This window comes from Vitis riparia, chromosome 14 (assembly GCF_004353265.1).
Source record: "Vitis riparia cultivar Riparia Gloire de Montpellier isolate 1030 chromosome 14, EGFV_Vit.rip_1.0, whole genome shotgun sequence".
In the NCBI taxonomy this organism is placed as follows: domain Eukaryota; kingdom Viridiplantae; phylum Streptophyta; class Magnoliopsida; order Vitales; family Vitaceae; genus Vitis; species Vitis riparia.
The window spans coordinates 19,171,658-19,190,180 of record NC_048444.1 but is presented as its reverse complement, the minus strand read 5'-3'; the positions used below and the strand labels follow the sequence as shown (position 1 = coordinate 19,190,180).

Here is an 18,523-nt window from a genome sequence, read left to right as displayed (position 1 = left end):
TTGCCCAAAGAAGCATTAAATTCCTGGAAAACTTCACCATACATGTCCAAATTAGAGATTCAAAACCATCAGTCTCTTGAGAAGGTAAGGATATGGCATTAAGGGATTATTTAAGAAGAAACTAGTTTTGTTGTTTTGATTGATTTTAAGTTTTACATTTTAAAGACAATTTTCAATTGATATCATTAAAAAAAAATCCTTCAATTTTCAATTGATATCATTTCTAGCAGTGAATTGGGGAGTTTAGGTCTCTTGAGTTCATCCATTGCATTTATAGAGTTGGGCTCTGCCCCTTTCTCTTTTCATTTGTATGATGGATTGGTGAGAAGCAAATAATTGGCACATATAAAATGAGATGAAATTCTGAAATCATGAAGACTTCAGATTCAACCTGAACCATAAAAAATCCTTGGTATATTTTCATAAAATACACTGATCTACTTGAGAATTTGAATTCATTATTTTAGTGGCAACAAATACAACTAAATAATACAAAGATCTAGAACCAGGATTTAATACAAGAACTAAAAGAAAAAGGAAGACTAGAGACCAGAATCATACAAGAGCTCTAGAACCATGAAAGAACTAAAGACCTATTAATACAAGAAACTAGAAGGGAAGGAAGAGAAACCATGGAGCTGCACTTATATCTTCATGTGCAATTATAAAGATCGATGCTCTATGTATTATTGTTCAATATACAAGGTCCTCCCCGATAATGAAGGATCATGATAGCCTCAGCTCTCTCATCGCATCTGTAAAAATCTGAAAATTTATGGATGGAATTAGCATGATCCAAAATAGATAGTATAATCCAGCAATTTGATATCAGGATATGAATTACCAGAGTAACATATGCTTTGACAGAAAACATAATCAGAAGAGTGGAAATGGTTGTGAGTGAAGCATTTATGATAATGTTCTTATGCTTCCCTCCTATCAAAAAAAGTTCCTCTTATTTGTTTCAACTAAAAATATAATTAGGAGAAGAAAAATAGTTTTGAGTGAGACATTTTGTTGTCACAATCTTATGCAACAATCAGCACCATCAGCATATTCATCATTTTATTGTTGTCTAAATAATGCATAGTACAATATGAGATAAGACCTATGTAGCCAGCCTATACTCAGGCCACACAAGCAAATGACATGAAGGCCATGCGCCAGGCCTTCAAATGCAGTATCATATACAGCAGCACAACCGTGTACATGGCCTTTCCACTGCCCAGCAACCACACACATACACCACAAAAGAAAAAAAAATGAGGCATCATTGTCCTTCCATTTTAAGACAAACATTTTGGTTTTAACAAGCAGCCATGTCCATTGCACATAAAGAGTAATTCACATGTTCTGAGAAAGCCACTTCCCAAGGTAACATATTGCAGCCCACTAGTTTTGAAAGTATACAACCTCACTTGGGACACTAGATTTGTCTTCACAACAAGGACCAAATATTATATATGTGAGTGTAGATAACCTTCTTTTCTAGTTTTCTTTCCTCATGTTACCTGGAACTGAACATGGAACCTCCCTCATCCCACCCCAACCTCTTACCACTCGAGTCCTCAAGGGCATGGACCAAATTTTATAATGATGTATACTTTTATTTTAATGGGGAAATGAGTGAACATGGTAGTCAACCTCCAGAAGAGACTTGAAGTTTATTTATAAGCATCAGATCCATCTATTTCACTGGATCTCAGGACACAAGAAGACAGCTGAATAAAAAAAACAAGTGTGCAACTAAGACACAATGAACAATGTGAAACCCATGGTTGCTCAACATGGACCATAAATCAGTTCCTTTTCTGTCTGACAATCCATTGGGTACATATGACATACTTTAAAATTGTTCCATTTAACAGAAAAAAACTGGTAATGTTGCCATGAAGGAAGCTTAGATTTGGACCTAGCATCTAATGGTATTAGATCTGAATCAGTCTTAAAACAGATTTGTAACTGAATCAGATGAGACGTAGGATATTGTAATGAGATATGAGTTCGCTAAATGGCTTCAGATGTGATTTATTTTATGGATAGCCATGTTAAGGTTCAAATGTTTCTAAGATAATATTAATTTTTCATTTAGTGACAATTAAAATGTCCAAACAACATAGTTCATCAAATGAGCTCATCTTTCTAAGGAAGAACATAAATCAATTCCAACAGTAATAGTCCAGGATTTGCATACCTTAGAAGGAGGCCTCAGATGCTGATTTGAACCTGCACGAGGAAGCTGGTTGTGACTACTGATTCTTCCATCATGCTCAGAGTAACTGCTTTGCCCTTGTTTAACAAATAACTGAGTCCCTCTATTAGATCCTTTATTAAAGTTTCCAGCTGGTGATTTATTGTTCTCCCAAGATTTACTCTCAAATTGACCTATTCTCTTGGCATTAATTATATTTCTATTCTGGATGGCATCATTGTGGGAACTCTGGTCCTTCTTTGAGAATTGCGTAGCTGCTGCTTGTGCACCAGCTATGGCTGAACTGAGAGTTGACGATTTCTCCATTTCAGTTGCTTTAGATTCAGGAAATCGTGCAAAAATAGATCCTGGCTTCAAGGAAAAAGGATTGCGTGGATTTGGAAGCGGGAACTTTATAGGCAGTGGACTTTCAACAGGAGCAAGACCTCTAACTGCAGCCTCATATATCTGTGTGGGGGGTGTTACACAGTTACACAACTTAGTCCAAAGTTCACATGCATGTGTGACAAAGAGAAAGGCTTTAGTTCTTTGCTCTATATTTACCTTCCTTTCCAAGTCATAGACACCTTGGTTGCCTCGCATCTCAAATGGAACTAATAATTTCTACATTGATTGGAGAAGAATTAATTCAATCCACATCTTCAGAAATGCTTAAGTAGAACAGTAAGCTACTAAGTGTAATTCTGGAATTTATAGTAAATGCATATCAGTATGAAAATAGATACCTGCGGCTGTTCACAAAGCCAGCAAAAATCTGTTAGTACCTCCAGCCTCACCTGTAGTGGAAAAGATGTTCTAAATTACTCAGACAGCGCTGGGAAATATGAAATAGTATCTCAGTGTTTCATGGATAAGAGAAATGGAATAAAAGTTCAGTAGCCCACCCCTTCAGATACCTCCTTCCAGCATGCTAGTTCTTCACGTTTAGAACAGCCAACCACTTGAACACAACCTATTTCGCAGATGACACAATTCAGATCTGTTAGAGCATTTATATATTAAGAATTCTATTACAAAGGAAAGTTCCGAGGCATGTAGCAGCAACCCCTCTTAGCTTTTTTTTCATGCATATATTATATGCTGTGCCCATAGACATGTCAATCGTTTTTAGGTATCTAAATTGGACTGTTAACACCTGTATGTCATTGTTTCATAGATTCCAATATGGTAACACCATATTGGAGTACATAATAAATTGAGATTCCAAATCATGGTTAACTGGTTTACTGGTATGCTTGCTCCCGTAATTATTGTGATTTGAGAGGAAAACAAAAATATGCCCAAAAAATTTTAAAAAAAAAATGTGTCAATTTCTCTTTTCTTTTGCATTTTCTTTTATTTCTTTTTTTTTTTTTAGTTTTTTTTGGTATAACCCTTTCTTTTTCGAGAAGAATTTCTTATCCAAAAAACAAGCAAAAGAGGTCCTTGAAAATTCAATTCAAAGCAGGAAATAGGCAGGCCTCACAGAGTTTAGTCACAATTACCAATCTATACATGAAATGTCTTGACAATGTTACCAAAATAGGTTAAAATAAAAATAAATAAATAAAGCATAAAACAAAATAAAAAAGAAAAGTCAAGCCATATCAGAGTTACAAAAGTATAAATACCTAGAAGTCGTGAAACAGGATAATTTTCTGGGAACTTGAGATCATAAATCCCATCCACTGCATATATTTCCTTGTAGAACTCCTCCATCGCTTTAACTGTAGCTTCATCAGGAACCTTACTAGCAGCATGAATCCAAAGTCGGCCTTCAAAAGAGAGAAATCCTATAACTCAGCATACCTTCTTTTCAAGAACAAAGAACATACACAAGAATTCAAACTTTCAGGTTTAAAAAATTAAAGGCACTTCAAGATTTAATCAATGAATTCATCTCTATGTTTTAGATGGTTATATATGTCTTAGATTAAACAAACAACTCAGGTCTTAAATGCTCTGTAGAAAAAAGCTTCAATTTTCATGAAATTTCAAACATATGCCTGATGTGTCCTTGAGTTTAATAGATGGTAGCAACAAATGGTAATCAAACCAGAACGAACACAATTACATTATTCTAAAATCCATGCTAACATGAAGTCCTCGCCCAAAGATGTAAAGTTAAATTAAAGAATGATTCAAGCCCAAAGCTTTGAATTGCTATGCAATTTCAATAGCTCCCACTAAACAAAACTTCTCAAAGGTAATCTATTAGAAGAAATTAACAACTCTTCTCAATGCCTCCCTTAGCAATAATTTTCTTTCCCCTTTTCCCAAAAGCAGGAATTATTTGTTGCTTGAAGAAGCCTAAAACAATTCCCTATTCCATCTACGCCCCACCAACATCACACCCAAAAAAATGGTGATGGAAACCTAGGACAGAATAGCAAACTACCCCTCCTAAAATGTTACAAAGCTTCTTTATAGAATTATGGGTCTGGCCTTAGAGTTCAACCCTAGTGAAGACTAACCAAACACAAGACATCCATCACAAAATTCTGCAGTAAATCATTTCCACTGGAGGTATGGTACACCTCAAGACTCTTTAAATAATGATTCTCAACTTGCACAAAACATCATCAAGATTCACCCCAATCATGTGAAGTACTCACTCCTATTCATAATGCAGAATATCTCTTCTAAAAATTCACATAAAGGTCTACACGCTACATCAAAAACCTTAAGTAAAGTTCTTGAGTCTTCTTATATCTAATCCCAGGAAAAAATGTTACTCCAATATTCTGGTGGCAGGTCATTGCTGTGGGTCAGCACATATTTTTAGCTTCCCAAGATCTAGTTCCTTTAATAAAAATTTTATTACCTAGCTTATCTAGCTTACAAAATTATTCAAGAACAGAATTCATTGACTTGTCCAAAGATTCAAGACCCTCCAATAGCTGAGAATGCAGTTTCTTACTAAAAATCTTCAATGCCAAAACACCATTTGAGATAATGTTCTTGAGCTAAAAGCAAGTGAAGTCACTTTTATGTGTGCACGTGAGCTAAACAAGGTCTTTAATAAAAGCATAAATTTAGAGAACCCTTTAAAATATGGTAGACATAATTTTAATTTATCAGCAACCTACAAGTTAACCAAATTCTTTAACCCATATTTGCAATATCAAAAATATTTTAGCATCTAATGCATCACATATGAGGATTCAGTGAACAGGTCTTTTAAAACTGTTGTAGCTGATGTGAAAATTGACAATTTTCTGTTTCTTGACTGCTGCAAATTCTACCCGGGCTGAAAGTCACAACCCAATAGCACCATTTATCACACACATACACACAGTATCAGATATTTTAGCAATATCCAAAGATGGCTCACAAAAGATGGTGTTGGATCTCAAACAGGCAGCATGAGAACAGGACAAAAAGGCAAACAACTTCAAAGAAAACCATTAAATGAAGAATTTTACCAATGTAATCAACATTCCAGGTAAAGAACCTCTCCAGTGCAAGCCAAGAACCTCAGTATAATCACCCACCATGCATTAGACGAGGGTCCCAAATCAGAGGGCAAATCCCATCTGAATGCAAAGTGTGAAATTGCAGAGGAAGAATAATGGAAGATCTAAGCCTCTAAGTAACAGAAAGAAGCCACACACATTCCACATTTTGGTCACATCAAAGATAATAATGAACTTGCAAACCCAATCAGAAGACAATCAATTTCTTCAACTTGATCAAGATAAAATAAATTCTAGAAACTAGCTTAACTAACCATGGTTGTAATTAGTGTTTTCTCATCAGGAAAAGTCAATACATATACGGCATTGACATGTGATTTGAATCAAATTGAAGGAAATTTGAAATGAACATAGTTTAGCCCCTTTTCAAAAGCTAGGTCTCTCTATTCAACAATTCGTTGGAAATCAGAATGCATGGCTGTTTGGCAGGATATTTAATTTTGAAGAACTGTTTGGAAAGTAAAACTAGGTTGAAAATTTTGAAAAATCTACAGAAGAGTGAATCATTAAATTTAGTATTTGAACATTAAATATTAGTCCAAATTCTGTAGAAAATTATTAAAAAAAAATACAAACAAACAAAACAAAACAAAAACAAAAAAGTGACCATAATCATGAACCCAAATAAATAACAGAAAAACCAAAATCAGAGTTTCAAAATAACTTTCCAACCCTAAATGTCTTAACCAACTGAACAGAAGAAAAACAAAAATTCTCAGCATTCTATTCCTTAATACTCTATTATTTCTCGATTTGACTACCAAGAAAACATGGAAAAACAAGTTTGGCTTCCTAAAACAAACAAAGAAACAAGAAATCAAAACCTCAATACAACTTAACCAGAAACTTGTATCACACTCAGCGGATTCTGTACTTAATTTTCTCGGTTACAAACCCCCAAAAAACCTTAAACGCTTATTTTACTTATTTTATTTTCCTACTATTCTCCACAAAAAGGGAAAAAAAAAAATGGTTTTAGGGTTTATAACTGAAAGAAAGTGTAGGGTTTAATATGATTACCTCTAATAGGAGCAGGCCAAGACCTTCCCTCAATTCGCTTGATACCATAAACAAGCAGTGAAGCCCAGGGTTGGTGCATGGTCAAACATGGGTTTCTATAATTCCAGGAGTTTCTTTCTGTCATCTCTCCACCAGATTTTCTTTCTTGGAGGTGTTTGGAATGAAAGAAAATCGAAGAGAAGTGTGTAGCAATGAATATGGAGCTTGTGGGTATAGAAAGTATGGAGTTTTGTTTTGGAAACTTTACCAAAATCAAATAACTTTGGCTGGAGTTAGTTTTATTTTTCCGTTAAATATTAAGATTATGCTTTACGTCAAGATTGTAATGAATAGAAAAGAGATAAACTTGAATTTCTTTCTATGCAATCTTATTTGAAAGTATGGATATTTATTATTATTTAAATTTTAAAATTTGTAAATATCTTATTTTTAAATATTACCTGGTTTATTATTATTTAATTTTTTAAATATTAATAAAATTAGTTAAATTATAACTTGAAATAATCTAATTTAAAAAAATGAATATATGTTATTATCTTAAATATCTAAATATTTAATTTTTAAATATTATCTAAATGAATTAAATTGTTTCAAAGGATTCAAATGAATATGGTCGGATGATAAGGCATTTTACGATAAAAAAAAAATAGACAAATACTTCACTTTTTCATATATGGTATAGATTTTGTTTTTGTAATCAAATTGTATGTCTTTTATGATAATTTATTAATGTTAAAAATGTGTTCATTATTATGTGATATATTGTCAAAAAAAAATACTATTAAAATTACTTTTTCAAATTCTTATAAAAGTATTTTCCATATAAGCACTAGACTCTAAAAGTGATTTTTCAATAATTTTAAAAAATATTTTTAAAATTTTATCAAACACCTCATTTAAAAAAAAATATTTTAAAATATTAAATTATTAATATTTTACATATTTTATCCGTAGAGTTGCCATAATAAAATTATTTTACAAATCTAATATTAAAAGTCAAAAAAAATTTCAACTCCTCTTTCATTCTTGATAACAAAAAGTTCAAGAAAATAAGTTTATATTCGGCATTTGAAAAACCTCATATTAATTGTGGAAGACTATGCACAAAAAATAAAAGATTAAACCAAAAATTAAAAAGGTAAAAACTTCGATTCTTAAATAAAAAAATACAGCAAAATGTGATTGATAATTTCAATAAAAAAAAAATATTTCTTAATAAACTATATTAGGAAATGAAGATTATTAGAGTCAAGATTGTTCAAAATTTGTTGCATTCATAGCTTCATTGGTTGAATTTTTTTTTTTTTTTAATTGGATTTTCATTATAAAAAGTAGATTATTTTCCTCAATTTTGATGATGCATTTTTTAAAATTTTTATTTTTATATTAAGAAAAGAGTAGTTCATTCATAAGAAAGTAAGTGACAATGAACAAAATATTATGATGTAAAATAAAGCTTTCAAGTTCCTTTTGAGATGTCCAAGAAGTACAATTGATTTTTTCATTGACTACTTTTTTTTGTCACAAGTCATAAATGTAATTACAAATATGAAAGTTATTCTTTTCCACGGTATAAAAGTTTTGATCTTTGTTTTCATATGAAAAAAAAATTAAGAGAAAATACTTATTTTTTCATAAAGAAGAATTGTATTCTTTCTTTGTTTTCAAAGAGAGAAAAAAATATATATATTTTTGAGGGTGAGATTATTCCTACACAGGGTGAACTTTTTTTTTTAATAATGGTTGTTTTGATTAGTTTAAAAACTCTCAAAAACCGCTTCCTTTATTTCTCTCATTTATTGAGTCGAGTTGGGTCAACTCATTTAGGCATTCTAACCCAACTCTAACACATTGGATTGAGTAAACAAGGTTGACCTAGTTTTCGAAAAGGAAGGCGAAAAAAAAAAATTGTTAATTTTTAGCCATATTTCATCAAAAGATGATACTTTCACTTGATTTCCCACCACTATCCTAATTTAGTTGGTTCTTTAGAAGGTTTGATGATTATTTTAGGTATTTATTTTACCCTACCCTTTTGGGTACCAATATCTCACCAATTTTTCAGTTGAAATATTGGAAATTATAGAGTTTATTTGGCTATGCAATTTAAAAATAGTTTTTTATTTTTAAAAACAAAAGATTGTTTATAAAAACTTGAAGTATCGTTGGTTATTGTTTTATGAAAACAGTTTTAAAAAATGAAGTGTTGTAGCGTGGATTTCAAATGGTAAATAAAATTACAAGTAATGAGAAGCAAAAATAAGAACAATTAGGATGAAACATGAAAATCTCATTCTATTTAAGAAGATTCTAACCCTTTTGATAACTTGAGAATCAATGCACCAGACATCTCTTAGTTTATCCCCACTCTAAGATATAATAACTCAACTAATTTGTATCACCCCAAATTAATTTTTGTGGGTAAAGTAGTAATTTAAATAAAGGAATTAAATACTTTTAATAAAGGTAGAAATGTCATTTCATAATTAATTCTTTCTTGCCTACTCTTTTTAGAAAACCTTATTAATCGAAAATCAAATAGATCGAAGAACATAAAGCACCTTAAAATTAAACATTTGGAGATTTAGGGTTTGAAGAACAAATTTTTTGATAAAATTTTAATTTTTAAATTATTATTTAGATTGATTAATTAGTTTTGAACCCTAAAAAAAAGTATAATAATAATAATTTTCTTTTAGTTCAAAATATTGAAAATTTATGAATATAGGTTGTTTTATTGATAAAAAAATGAAAAATCAAATTTTTAAATGAATAGATCTAAGTAATGAAATTGATAAAAAAAAAAAAAAAAATAGGGTTATGTGATTGATGAAAGTGTAAAAATAATAATAATAGGTTTTGTGGTCGTGTGTGTACGTGATGGTCGGAAATACATATATATATATATTTTGTGCATGTGGTTAAAAAAAAAGTTAAAAATATATCCAAACTAAACTAGTTTTTCTTTTAATTTTTTTTAATTCATTATTACTTACGCCATATCAATAAATTATAGTTCATATCATGTCACTGTGGAACTCTCTATGTGTAGAGAAATCAATAGCTAAAAGCAAAGAATGCATGAAGAACTACAAAAAAAAATAAATAAATAAATATATAAAATTGGACTTTGTGCATGTGAATGTAACATTATTATAAATAAAAAGAGAAAGTGGGAGGATAAAGAAAATATTTATAATATATTTAAGATATTGAAAATGGGGATACAAGATTAGGTTAGTCGTTAGTTTAATAATAAAAATAATAATGTATATTAAGTAATAAATAAAATAGAATTCAATAAGTGAAATAAAATTTACTATAAATTGCAATATTGGTTTGAACTATATAGACTAGTCATATATATTCCTCTCACAAGAAAGGATTAGGTCAAATTTTAGCTTAAAAGTTCAACTGCGATAGGGAGAAACAAAGAAATCTAGGATCCTCTCTGAAGAACTTCTGGATCAAGTGGGGGCCAACAATCGTGTTGCCAGCATGTTGTTTTGGTCTCTGCATCCACCTTTTCAGATCAAGTTATTAGTTTACTTGTACTGAAAGACCTCCTCAATCAGATAAATTCAATTGCAAAATATAATTAATTGAAGTCTCCCACTAGTTTCTTTGAAGGGATATCTAGAAAATTCATGAATAGTCTCTGATTGGACGGGTTTTATAAACATATATAAGGGTTGGCAAAACTGAAAAAATAGTGGCAAGGGAGCAATCCAATACATGATCTGCTGAGCAAGCTAATTGTGATTGCTACAATAACATGAAAATTTAATGTACAATTAAACAAAACTTGACAATTATGAAACTTGATGAGGTGAATCACATCCAAAAAGGTTTGGGACCTTACCTGTTGCACCAAGAAAAGGGGCTGGTGAATCAGCATATCAAGATTTCCCATATGATGTATTTGTTGGAATGTTGGAGTTTCAAATGCAAATAAATTGGCTTCAGGGCACTCATGCACCTTCAGTTCTTTCAACAATGGCCACTGTGAAGTATGTGCCCCTGGGTAGAAACTCCTAAGTTGATGTAGCTGGGAGAGTCTGAGAGAGGTTACTTTAGGGAATACAAACTTAGCTGCTGTCTTGACTCCATTGTCCTTTGCAACAATTACCTCTATCCCACAAGACCACACTTGTAGTTCCTGAAGTTGCACTAGATCTCTGACTAAAGATGCTGGAAAAAGATTTTTCAAACTCTGACATTGATCAATCATTACTGATTTTAAGTTTTGAAAAGTGAGAATTCCATGGGGTTCCTTATTCCATATCTGCTTAACCTTTGGCAGAAATTGTAGAATCAATTTACTCAACTGAGTGACTGCTATAGCTTCCTTCACATTTATCCCTTCCATATCAAAAACCTCTTCTAATGAACTACAATCCACTGCTTTCAGAAACTGTAGACTCTGTAACGTTTTCAACATACTGGATGGAAAAATATTCAGCAGTTGTCCACAGGATGCCACCTTCACATCTTTTAGTTTGGTGAAGGAATCTTGAGGTAGTTGGTTGTGCCATATCTTTTTCACATTATCCAGTCCTGAGATGTTTAATAGCTCCAAGCTAGGCAACGCAGCCTGCGGAGTTCATCCCACCATTTTGTTATTTATATATTTTGAATAATTTGACATAAAGACAATATAAGGCAAAAGGTTAATAGAAGAAAATTATCCATGTCTAGAACCAGCTAGAATTGGGGCAAGAAAAAAAAAACATAATAAATTTCATCACTTCATCTTCTCAGAAATATTCAAAATATTGCTTATGAAGTTGCCATCAATGCTATCAATACCATTGAAATCAAAATTCCATGTTCCAGGTGACTGTTTGCTTATGAGGTGTCCTTACCATCTAAGAAAGAACTTTTTAAAGAGAAAACATGCATCATTTGATCTCAATGTATCAATTTAAGTCCAAGGCACTGACTAGCATTTGATCTTGGTCTATACTGATTCAAATATTCAGATACAATAAAGAAAAAGACAAGGAGGAGGATCCTACAATTGCTAAATTTTGTCATTTTTCTTGCCACTTTCACATGAATTATTTTGTTTGCTGAGCAGAGGAATTCACATTTACAGCTGAAATTTTGTGGATGGAACACAAATTCCAGATCTCAGAAAATGATTAGAAGCACCTCTCAATAGCATTTATGTACAAATGGTGGAAAAACATATGGGAAGCAATAAGATACTCTAACCATCTTATAATCCCCAAATCCACCTTTCCTTAAAACCAAAAAAATACTAAAGTTCTACCTTAACATTATTATAGGCAACTACTTTGGGTTGTCCTGTATATGTTTACCAGAGATCCCCATTGAAGAGGGGGTGGAGGGAATGTAAGTGCTTAAAAAAGTTGAATTCCATCACCTAAAATAATTAGAATTTGTAAGGAAAAAAAATCTGTCAACAAATAACAGAATTTGGATGAAATTCATTCTAATATAAATAGAAAACTGTCATACAATTAAAATATTCCAGAAGCAAGATTTAATCTAAATTTTCTTTCTTTTCATTCAAAATTTGATTCTAAACAGTATTATAATGAAATTTAATATCATAAGAAGTAAAAAGAAAAGGATTCTAAGAGAGAACTGACCTTCTCATTAAAGAGCACTGCAACTGGGATATCATCTGCAGAATCAAACCTTTTTAGAACATGATATGCTTGATAGAAACTTGTTAGGCTGGGTAAAGATTCTAGTGAAAGATGGATTAACTTAGGAAATATGATAGTGCCCATAAGACCCAAGGCCATAGAAGCAGGGAAAAGGTTTCTCAAGCTGCCACATTTGTGTACTTTTAACCATTTCAGGTTTTGGAAGCACAGAATGTGTCGAGGGTCCTTGTTGCATATATGTCTCAACATAGGCAAACCAATTAAACTCAGTTTTTCTTAGGCAGGAGTCCAACATGTCCATCATCAACATTTTGCCCTTCAAGATCAAATACTTCTTCAAATTGTTTACAGTTTTCCACTATTAGTACTTCCAAATTCTGTAAGTTTTGAAGCAAACTGGGTGGGAGTACTTTCAACAGTGAAGCGCTATTCTTCATCTTCAGGGACTGGAGGTTGCGGAAGGAAAGTAGGAGTTGACCATGCCAACCCTCCTGTAACATGAGAATCTCAGAAAGCATAAGAACAATGGTATATTGCATCATTTGTATATGCCAAACTACTGAGGACAAGGCATAATACTGCAATAAATATAGTGAAAATATTATCATGACGGCTGTAATCTCAAATAAAATTAGAGTTTTCTATCAAGCATGTTTATAGTTTCCAAAACTGTTATAAATGATATGCAATTTCTCATAACTTTAGGTATTTGTAGTTTCTGTCAAGATTTTCATACACATACATATACATACACACATATTGTGCGTGTGTTTATATATGGATTTTATACTAAGCTCTCCAGAACTAATGGTCTGGTATTTGGACATCGCACCAAGACAAGATTCACTGGGTCTATTTGGATTGTGTGAACAGTTTTCTATTACATCAATGGAAAAACCTTAAATCTTTGCACAGTTTTCCCTTTGAACCCAGAGTTTCAATATTAAAATAAAACATGTAACCTACAAAAGGCATGATGTCATGTCATATTTTCCTTTCATTTATCAATAGGTTGGGTATTAGTTGAAACTCATTCTCTTAAAGTCTTAGAAGAAGAGGCACTAACAGTGATAATTTTTGGGATATAAATGAAGGGAGACCTATCGACCCAAATCAATTGAGTGGCAAGTCCTGAATTTTTTTTCCAAAAATAGCAATTTTTTAAACTGAAGAGATTCAAAAATAAAATGACTAGCTAGAAAGTATTATTGAGCTATGACATACCAGTTGGTTGAAAACCGATGTCTGATTATCAAGTTCACCCTCTGAACAAATGCCGTTGAACCTTACATTAGTTGTTGGTGACCTCTTCGTGGTGGAAGGCATTGTTTTCCCTTCTAAGCAGAAATTTCTGAGCTTTGGTAAGTGTTGTAATGTCAAGTATCTCAGCTCAGCGAACAAAATTGCATCAACAGCATCATCTCCATCTTCTTTTCCTTGTGCAACCATCTTATACATATTTTTGCATCTAGTTATTTCTATTTTTTCAAGTCTTGAAAGGCCTCTAACCATAGACATTGAAAAGAGGAATTCTAAACCATCGCAATGTTCCACTTTTACAACTCTTAAGTAACTAAAGGACCCTACTAGAAGTTGGCCATGACATACTTCTTGCAAGTTAATCAACTGATTGAGAAATAATTACTCCAGAACAGGAAAAGCACAAGGTGACAGAACTGGATCCATTGAATTCATGATATGTTGCATCTCTGGACTTCTTTTAACATGGAGATGCTTTAATTGAAGAAAACCTTCCCTATCTAACTTGGGAAAAACATTTGCAGCACCACTCAGTTCACGCAAGTGTAGATCTTTTGCTCCTTTCAACAGTAAGCTAATACCATCAGCTAGATGAAGGCTTGTATCGAGCTTATTGAGCTTCAATGTTTTTGTGGTTGGACAATTTTTATCCCAGCTCCAGACATCACCTATAAATATTCTATATCTTATCAACTTCTCAAAGAGGACGTCTGTCAGCAACAGTTTGGCATCTGGTATTTGTATGTCTAAAGTAGTTAAATGGGGCAAATATTTTAACTCGGCAATGGAAGCATTACTTTTTCCTTCCACCTCCCATAGAGTAAAACTATTTTCCATGCACAAATTTTCTAATTTGGACAAGCTTGATATGGCATTTGGTGGAATTTCTCTAAGTTTGGAACAGTCCCGCAAATCAAACAGCCTTAGATGGGTCAACTGTGCTATTTCTCTGGGCTACTTTTCAATATTCGAACCCATAAAGCTAAGAAATTCTAGTTTCTTTAGCTCTACAATTATCGAGATGTCTCCTAACTTGCACCAATTCAAACTCAATCTTTGAAGATTTGTAAGGCAATGGAGTGATGAAGGTAGTGATGTAAAATGCATATTAGAAAGGTCTAAAACTTTGAGTTTTTTTATCCCTTCAAAAAATGTCTCTGGGATTTTCAGATGATAATCAATGGTGTGATAGAATAAAAAGAGTTCAAGTTCCGGACATACCAATCCTATAGGAAGCTCACAAATATCATTGTAAGCCAGAGAGATCTTGGTGCAGGTTTGGAGTTCATCCATCTTTGGCCACTCTGCCAATTCATCTTCTCGCAGAGAAAATACATGATGGACCTTGGATACAATTGCTATGGCAACATCACGAACAACATCATGCATTCTAACAAATGAATTGTGGCCAGTGTCTAGTAGCAGCTTTGAAGCTTTGAGGCTATCGACCAATGTATCAATTCTATTTTTTGCCTCTTCCAATGTATTAGTTCCTTGAAACAATCGCAGACCCATACCATATTTCAATAAATCATCAATATAAATCTTATTAGACATTAAACCACAAAGTAAGAACAAGGACTTAACTTCATCACCCTCCAAGTGTTTGTAACTCAACTGCAAAGTTGAGTATACCATTGCATCCATTCCTTTAATTTTTGTTGGAATAGACCTCTTTAGTTGTCGCAAGGCATCCTCCCATATAGACAAACCCTTGTTTTTTAATGCCTTTGCCACTGTTACGATTGCAATTGGCAAACCCGCACATTCTTTTGCTATATCAGTTGCTATGGATTGCAAATCTGGCTCCTCAATGGAATCACCAGCCATCTTCTTAAATAAAATCAATGCTTCTTCCTCTTGTAAATGTTCAACAGGGAAATCCTTTTGAGTACCCATCTCATTGGACAATACATGTTTATTTCTAGAGGTGAGCACCATTTTACATCCCTTATGATCATCTCTAAAAGGAATTCCCACTTTCTCCAGATCGAGTTCAGTCCAAATATCATCCAAAATCATGAGGATCTTCTTCACTTTCTTCAACCTCTCACATAGTCGAGCCGCTCTTCCCATTTCACTCTCCTCCTCAAATTTCAAACCAAGCATGTCTGCAAGTTCACCTTGAATTTTTTTCAACTCAGGAGTGGAAGATATATAAGCCATAAGCACCTTATCAAATAACTTCTCTTCTTCAGCTTGTTTAGCTACTTGTTTCATCAGTGTGGTCTTCCCCACACCAGCCATTCCCCATACCCCAATGATATTGACATGAGCATCCCTCAAGGCCTCCATAATTTCATCCAAAGTAGTCATTCTTGATTCTAAAGCTTCATGACCTTTGAAAGGCGCAGATCCTATCCCTGGCAGAGGAGCACGATATGATACCCTCTCAAATTTTCCATCTCCTTGGATTTCAGCAACAACCCTTGCCCTCTTCTTCGCTTCCCTGCTCAGTTGGTATTGTGACTTCAAATTTGGACAGGACCCATTGAAACAGCTCTGGTTTGCTTTCTTCTCAGCCTCAAAAAATTTGCCAGCCTCTTCCATGAACCCACTAACACGCAAAAGCCACTTGTCAACATCAGCTTCAATTTCATCCCCATTCCTAATAGCTTCATCTACAGATCGCTCCAACCTAGCCCTGGCATCCCCCAGCTTTTCAACTTGTTGCCTGAGATCATCAATGTTGCTGCGGTAGTTAAACAGATAGCCAAATGAACGTCCAATTGGAGCAACCAGGTACTCTGCAACTTTTGCTGCAATCGTAACAACAATTTCCTCCATTTCCTATTTGGGATTTCCCACTTTTTCTCCTCCAGGAAACCAGATGACAAAAAATACCAGCAGTGCGGATTCAATGAAAGGGTTTTTACTTTTAGCAAGCAAAGGGCCTCAAAGGACTATGGGTCAAGAGAGAACTTATACAATTGGATTCAACGTGACAAAAGGAAAAAAGGAAAAGGAAATGAAAGGTTTTAGAAAGCAAAGAAGGAGATGGAGGCACAAACCAGCAGAATGGAAATGAAAATGAAGATCAGCCGTGGGTATGCCCTCTCATTGATTCAAAGTTCCAACCATATCCATCGATGGGTTCTCAGTAAGTCAAGTTTGTTGGGCTTTGTGGAGCCTAGTTTTGTTTGATCCGGTTTGATGACCCGACCCAAATAATATTGCATGGTTTTTTTTTTTTTTAATGGGAGATTTATTGAGGCCTGTTGGGCCCGTTTAGCCCATTGTGGAACCACTTTTGCAATTAGGGTTTTTTAGTGTGGTGTAGTTGCCATGTTATATATAGAGGGAAAATATTGTAGCCGCTGGGGTTGTACTCTGTATTCTTCCCTAATAATAGTGATATCCCTGCAACTCCGTGGACGTAGGCAAATTGCCGAACCACGTAAATACTGTCTTGTGCGTGTGATTGTTTTTCTTTGGCCTGTGTTTTCTCTAATTTTTGTTTCTCATGGGTTGGGAATTCGGTTTAATTCCCTACAACTGGTATCAGAGCCTAGGGTTAGGTTTGAGTGGGAGCAATGGCAGAGGAAGCAGGAAAGGCGTCTGGAATAGAAAAGTTTGATGACACAGACTTTGCATATTGGAGGATGCAGATTGAAGATTATCTCTATGGGAGGAAATTGCATCTATCTCTTTTGGGGACAAAACCTGAGAGTATGAAGGCTGAGGAATGGTTGCTTCTTGACAGACAGGTTCTAGGAGTTATTAGGTTAACTCTGTCTAGGTCTGTTGCACATAATGTTGTAAAGGAGAAGACCACAACAGATTTGATGAAGGCTTTGTCCGGTATGTATGAAAAGCCGTCCGCAAACAATAAGTTGCATCTGATGAAGAAATTGTTCAATTTGAAGATGGCAGAGAATGCATCAGTAGCACAACATCTGAATGAATTTAATACAATCACAAATCAATTGTCATCTGTAGAAATTGATTTTGATGATGAAATTCGTGCTCTGATCATCTTGGCTTCTTTGCCAAACAGTTGGGAGGCAATGAGGATGGCAGTAAGCAATTCTACAGGAAAGGAAAAGCTCAAGTACAATGATATACGAGATTTAATTCTGGCTGAGGAGATTCACCGAAGAGATGCAGGTGAAACCTCAGGATCTGGTTCTGCCCTAAACCTTGAGACAAAAGGCAAAGGTAATGACAGAAATTCAAATCGAGGTAGATCAAATTTCAGAAATTCTAATCGGAACAGAAGCAAATCTAGATCAGGCCAACAAGTACAATGTTGGAATTGTGGGAAAACAGGTCACTTTAAAAGACAATGCAAAAGCCCTAAGAAGAAGAATGAAGATGATTCTGCTAATGCTGTAACAGAAGAGGTACAGGATGCATTACTTCTTGCAGTAGACAGTCCACTTGATGAATGGGTTTTGGATTCAGGAGCTTCGTTTCATACCACTCCACACCGAGAAATCATACAGAATTATGTTGCAGGTGATTTTGGTAAGGTGTATTTGGCTGATGGTTCAGTCTTGGATGTTGTGGGTATGGGAGACGTCCGGATATCGTTGCCCAATGGATCTGTTTGGTTACTGGAGAAGGTTTGACATATTCCTGACTTGAGGAGGAATCTGATTTCTGTTGGACAACTTGATGATGAAGGACATGCAATACTATTTGTTGGTGGTACTTGGAAGGTTACAAAGGGAGTTAGGGTATTGGCTCGTGGAAATAAGACTAGTACTTTGTATATGACCTCATGTCCAAGAGACACAATTGCAGTTGCTGATGCAAGTACTGATACAAGCCTATGGCACCGTAGACTTGGTCACATGAGTGAGAAAGGGATGAAGATGCTGTTGTCAAAAGGAAAACTACCAGAATTGAAGTCCATTAATTTTGACATGTGTGAAAGTTGCATCTTAGGAAAGCAAAAAAAGGTAAGCTTCTTGAAAACTGGCAGGACACCGAAG

General features: G+C 34.0%; 2 protein-coding genes across 4 annotated transcripts; both read right to left on the bottom strand.

The window, feature by feature from the left end:
• Window positions 1-392: 392 nt before the first annotated feature.
• LOC117929733 lies at window positions 393-6,923 on the bottom strand. 2 transcript variants are annotated; one of them, XM_034850120.1, is made up of 7 exons: window positions 6,688-6,923; window positions 3,823-3,966; window positions 3,097-3,164; window positions 2,938-2,988; window positions 2,756-2,815; window positions 2,195-2,659; window positions 393-765 (listed from the first exon to the last, which is right to left on the bottom strand). In XM_034850120.1, exons 1-7 carry the CDS (start codon window positions 6,809-6,811, stop codon window positions 727-729), a joined length of 951 nt encoding a protein of 316 aa, XP_034706011.1. In that variant the 5' UTR covers window positions 6,812-6,923; the 3' UTR covers window positions 393-726. The 2 variants fall into 2 exon arrangements, with proteins under 2 accessions (XP_034706011.1, XP_034706012.1); XM_034850121.1 differs by having other exon boundaries at window positions 3,823-4,000; window positions 6,688-6,736.
• Window positions 6,924-10,349: 3,426 nt separating this feature from the next.
• LOC117930007 (probable disease resistance protein At4g27220) lies at window positions 10,350-16,512 on the bottom strand. Of its 2 annotated transcripts, XM_034850457.1 has the most exons (4): window positions 14,808-16,512; window positions 13,551-14,254; window positions 12,306-12,817; window positions 10,350-11,281 (listed from the first exon to the last, which is right to left on the bottom strand). In XM_034850457.1, the coding sequence occupies exons 1-2, from the start codon at window positions 16,371-16,373 to the stop codon at window positions 14,207-14,209; spliced, it is 1,614 nt and encodes a 537-aa protein (XP_034706348.1). In that variant the 5' UTR covers window positions 16,374-16,512; the 3' UTR covers window positions 10,350-11,281; window positions 12,306-12,817; window positions 13,551-14,206. The 2 variants fall into 2 exon arrangements, with proteins under 2 accessions (XP_034706348.1, XP_034706347.1); XM_034850456.1 differs by having other exon boundaries at window positions 13,551-16,512.
• Between the last annotated feature and the right edge of the window lie 2,011 nt (window positions 16,513-18,523).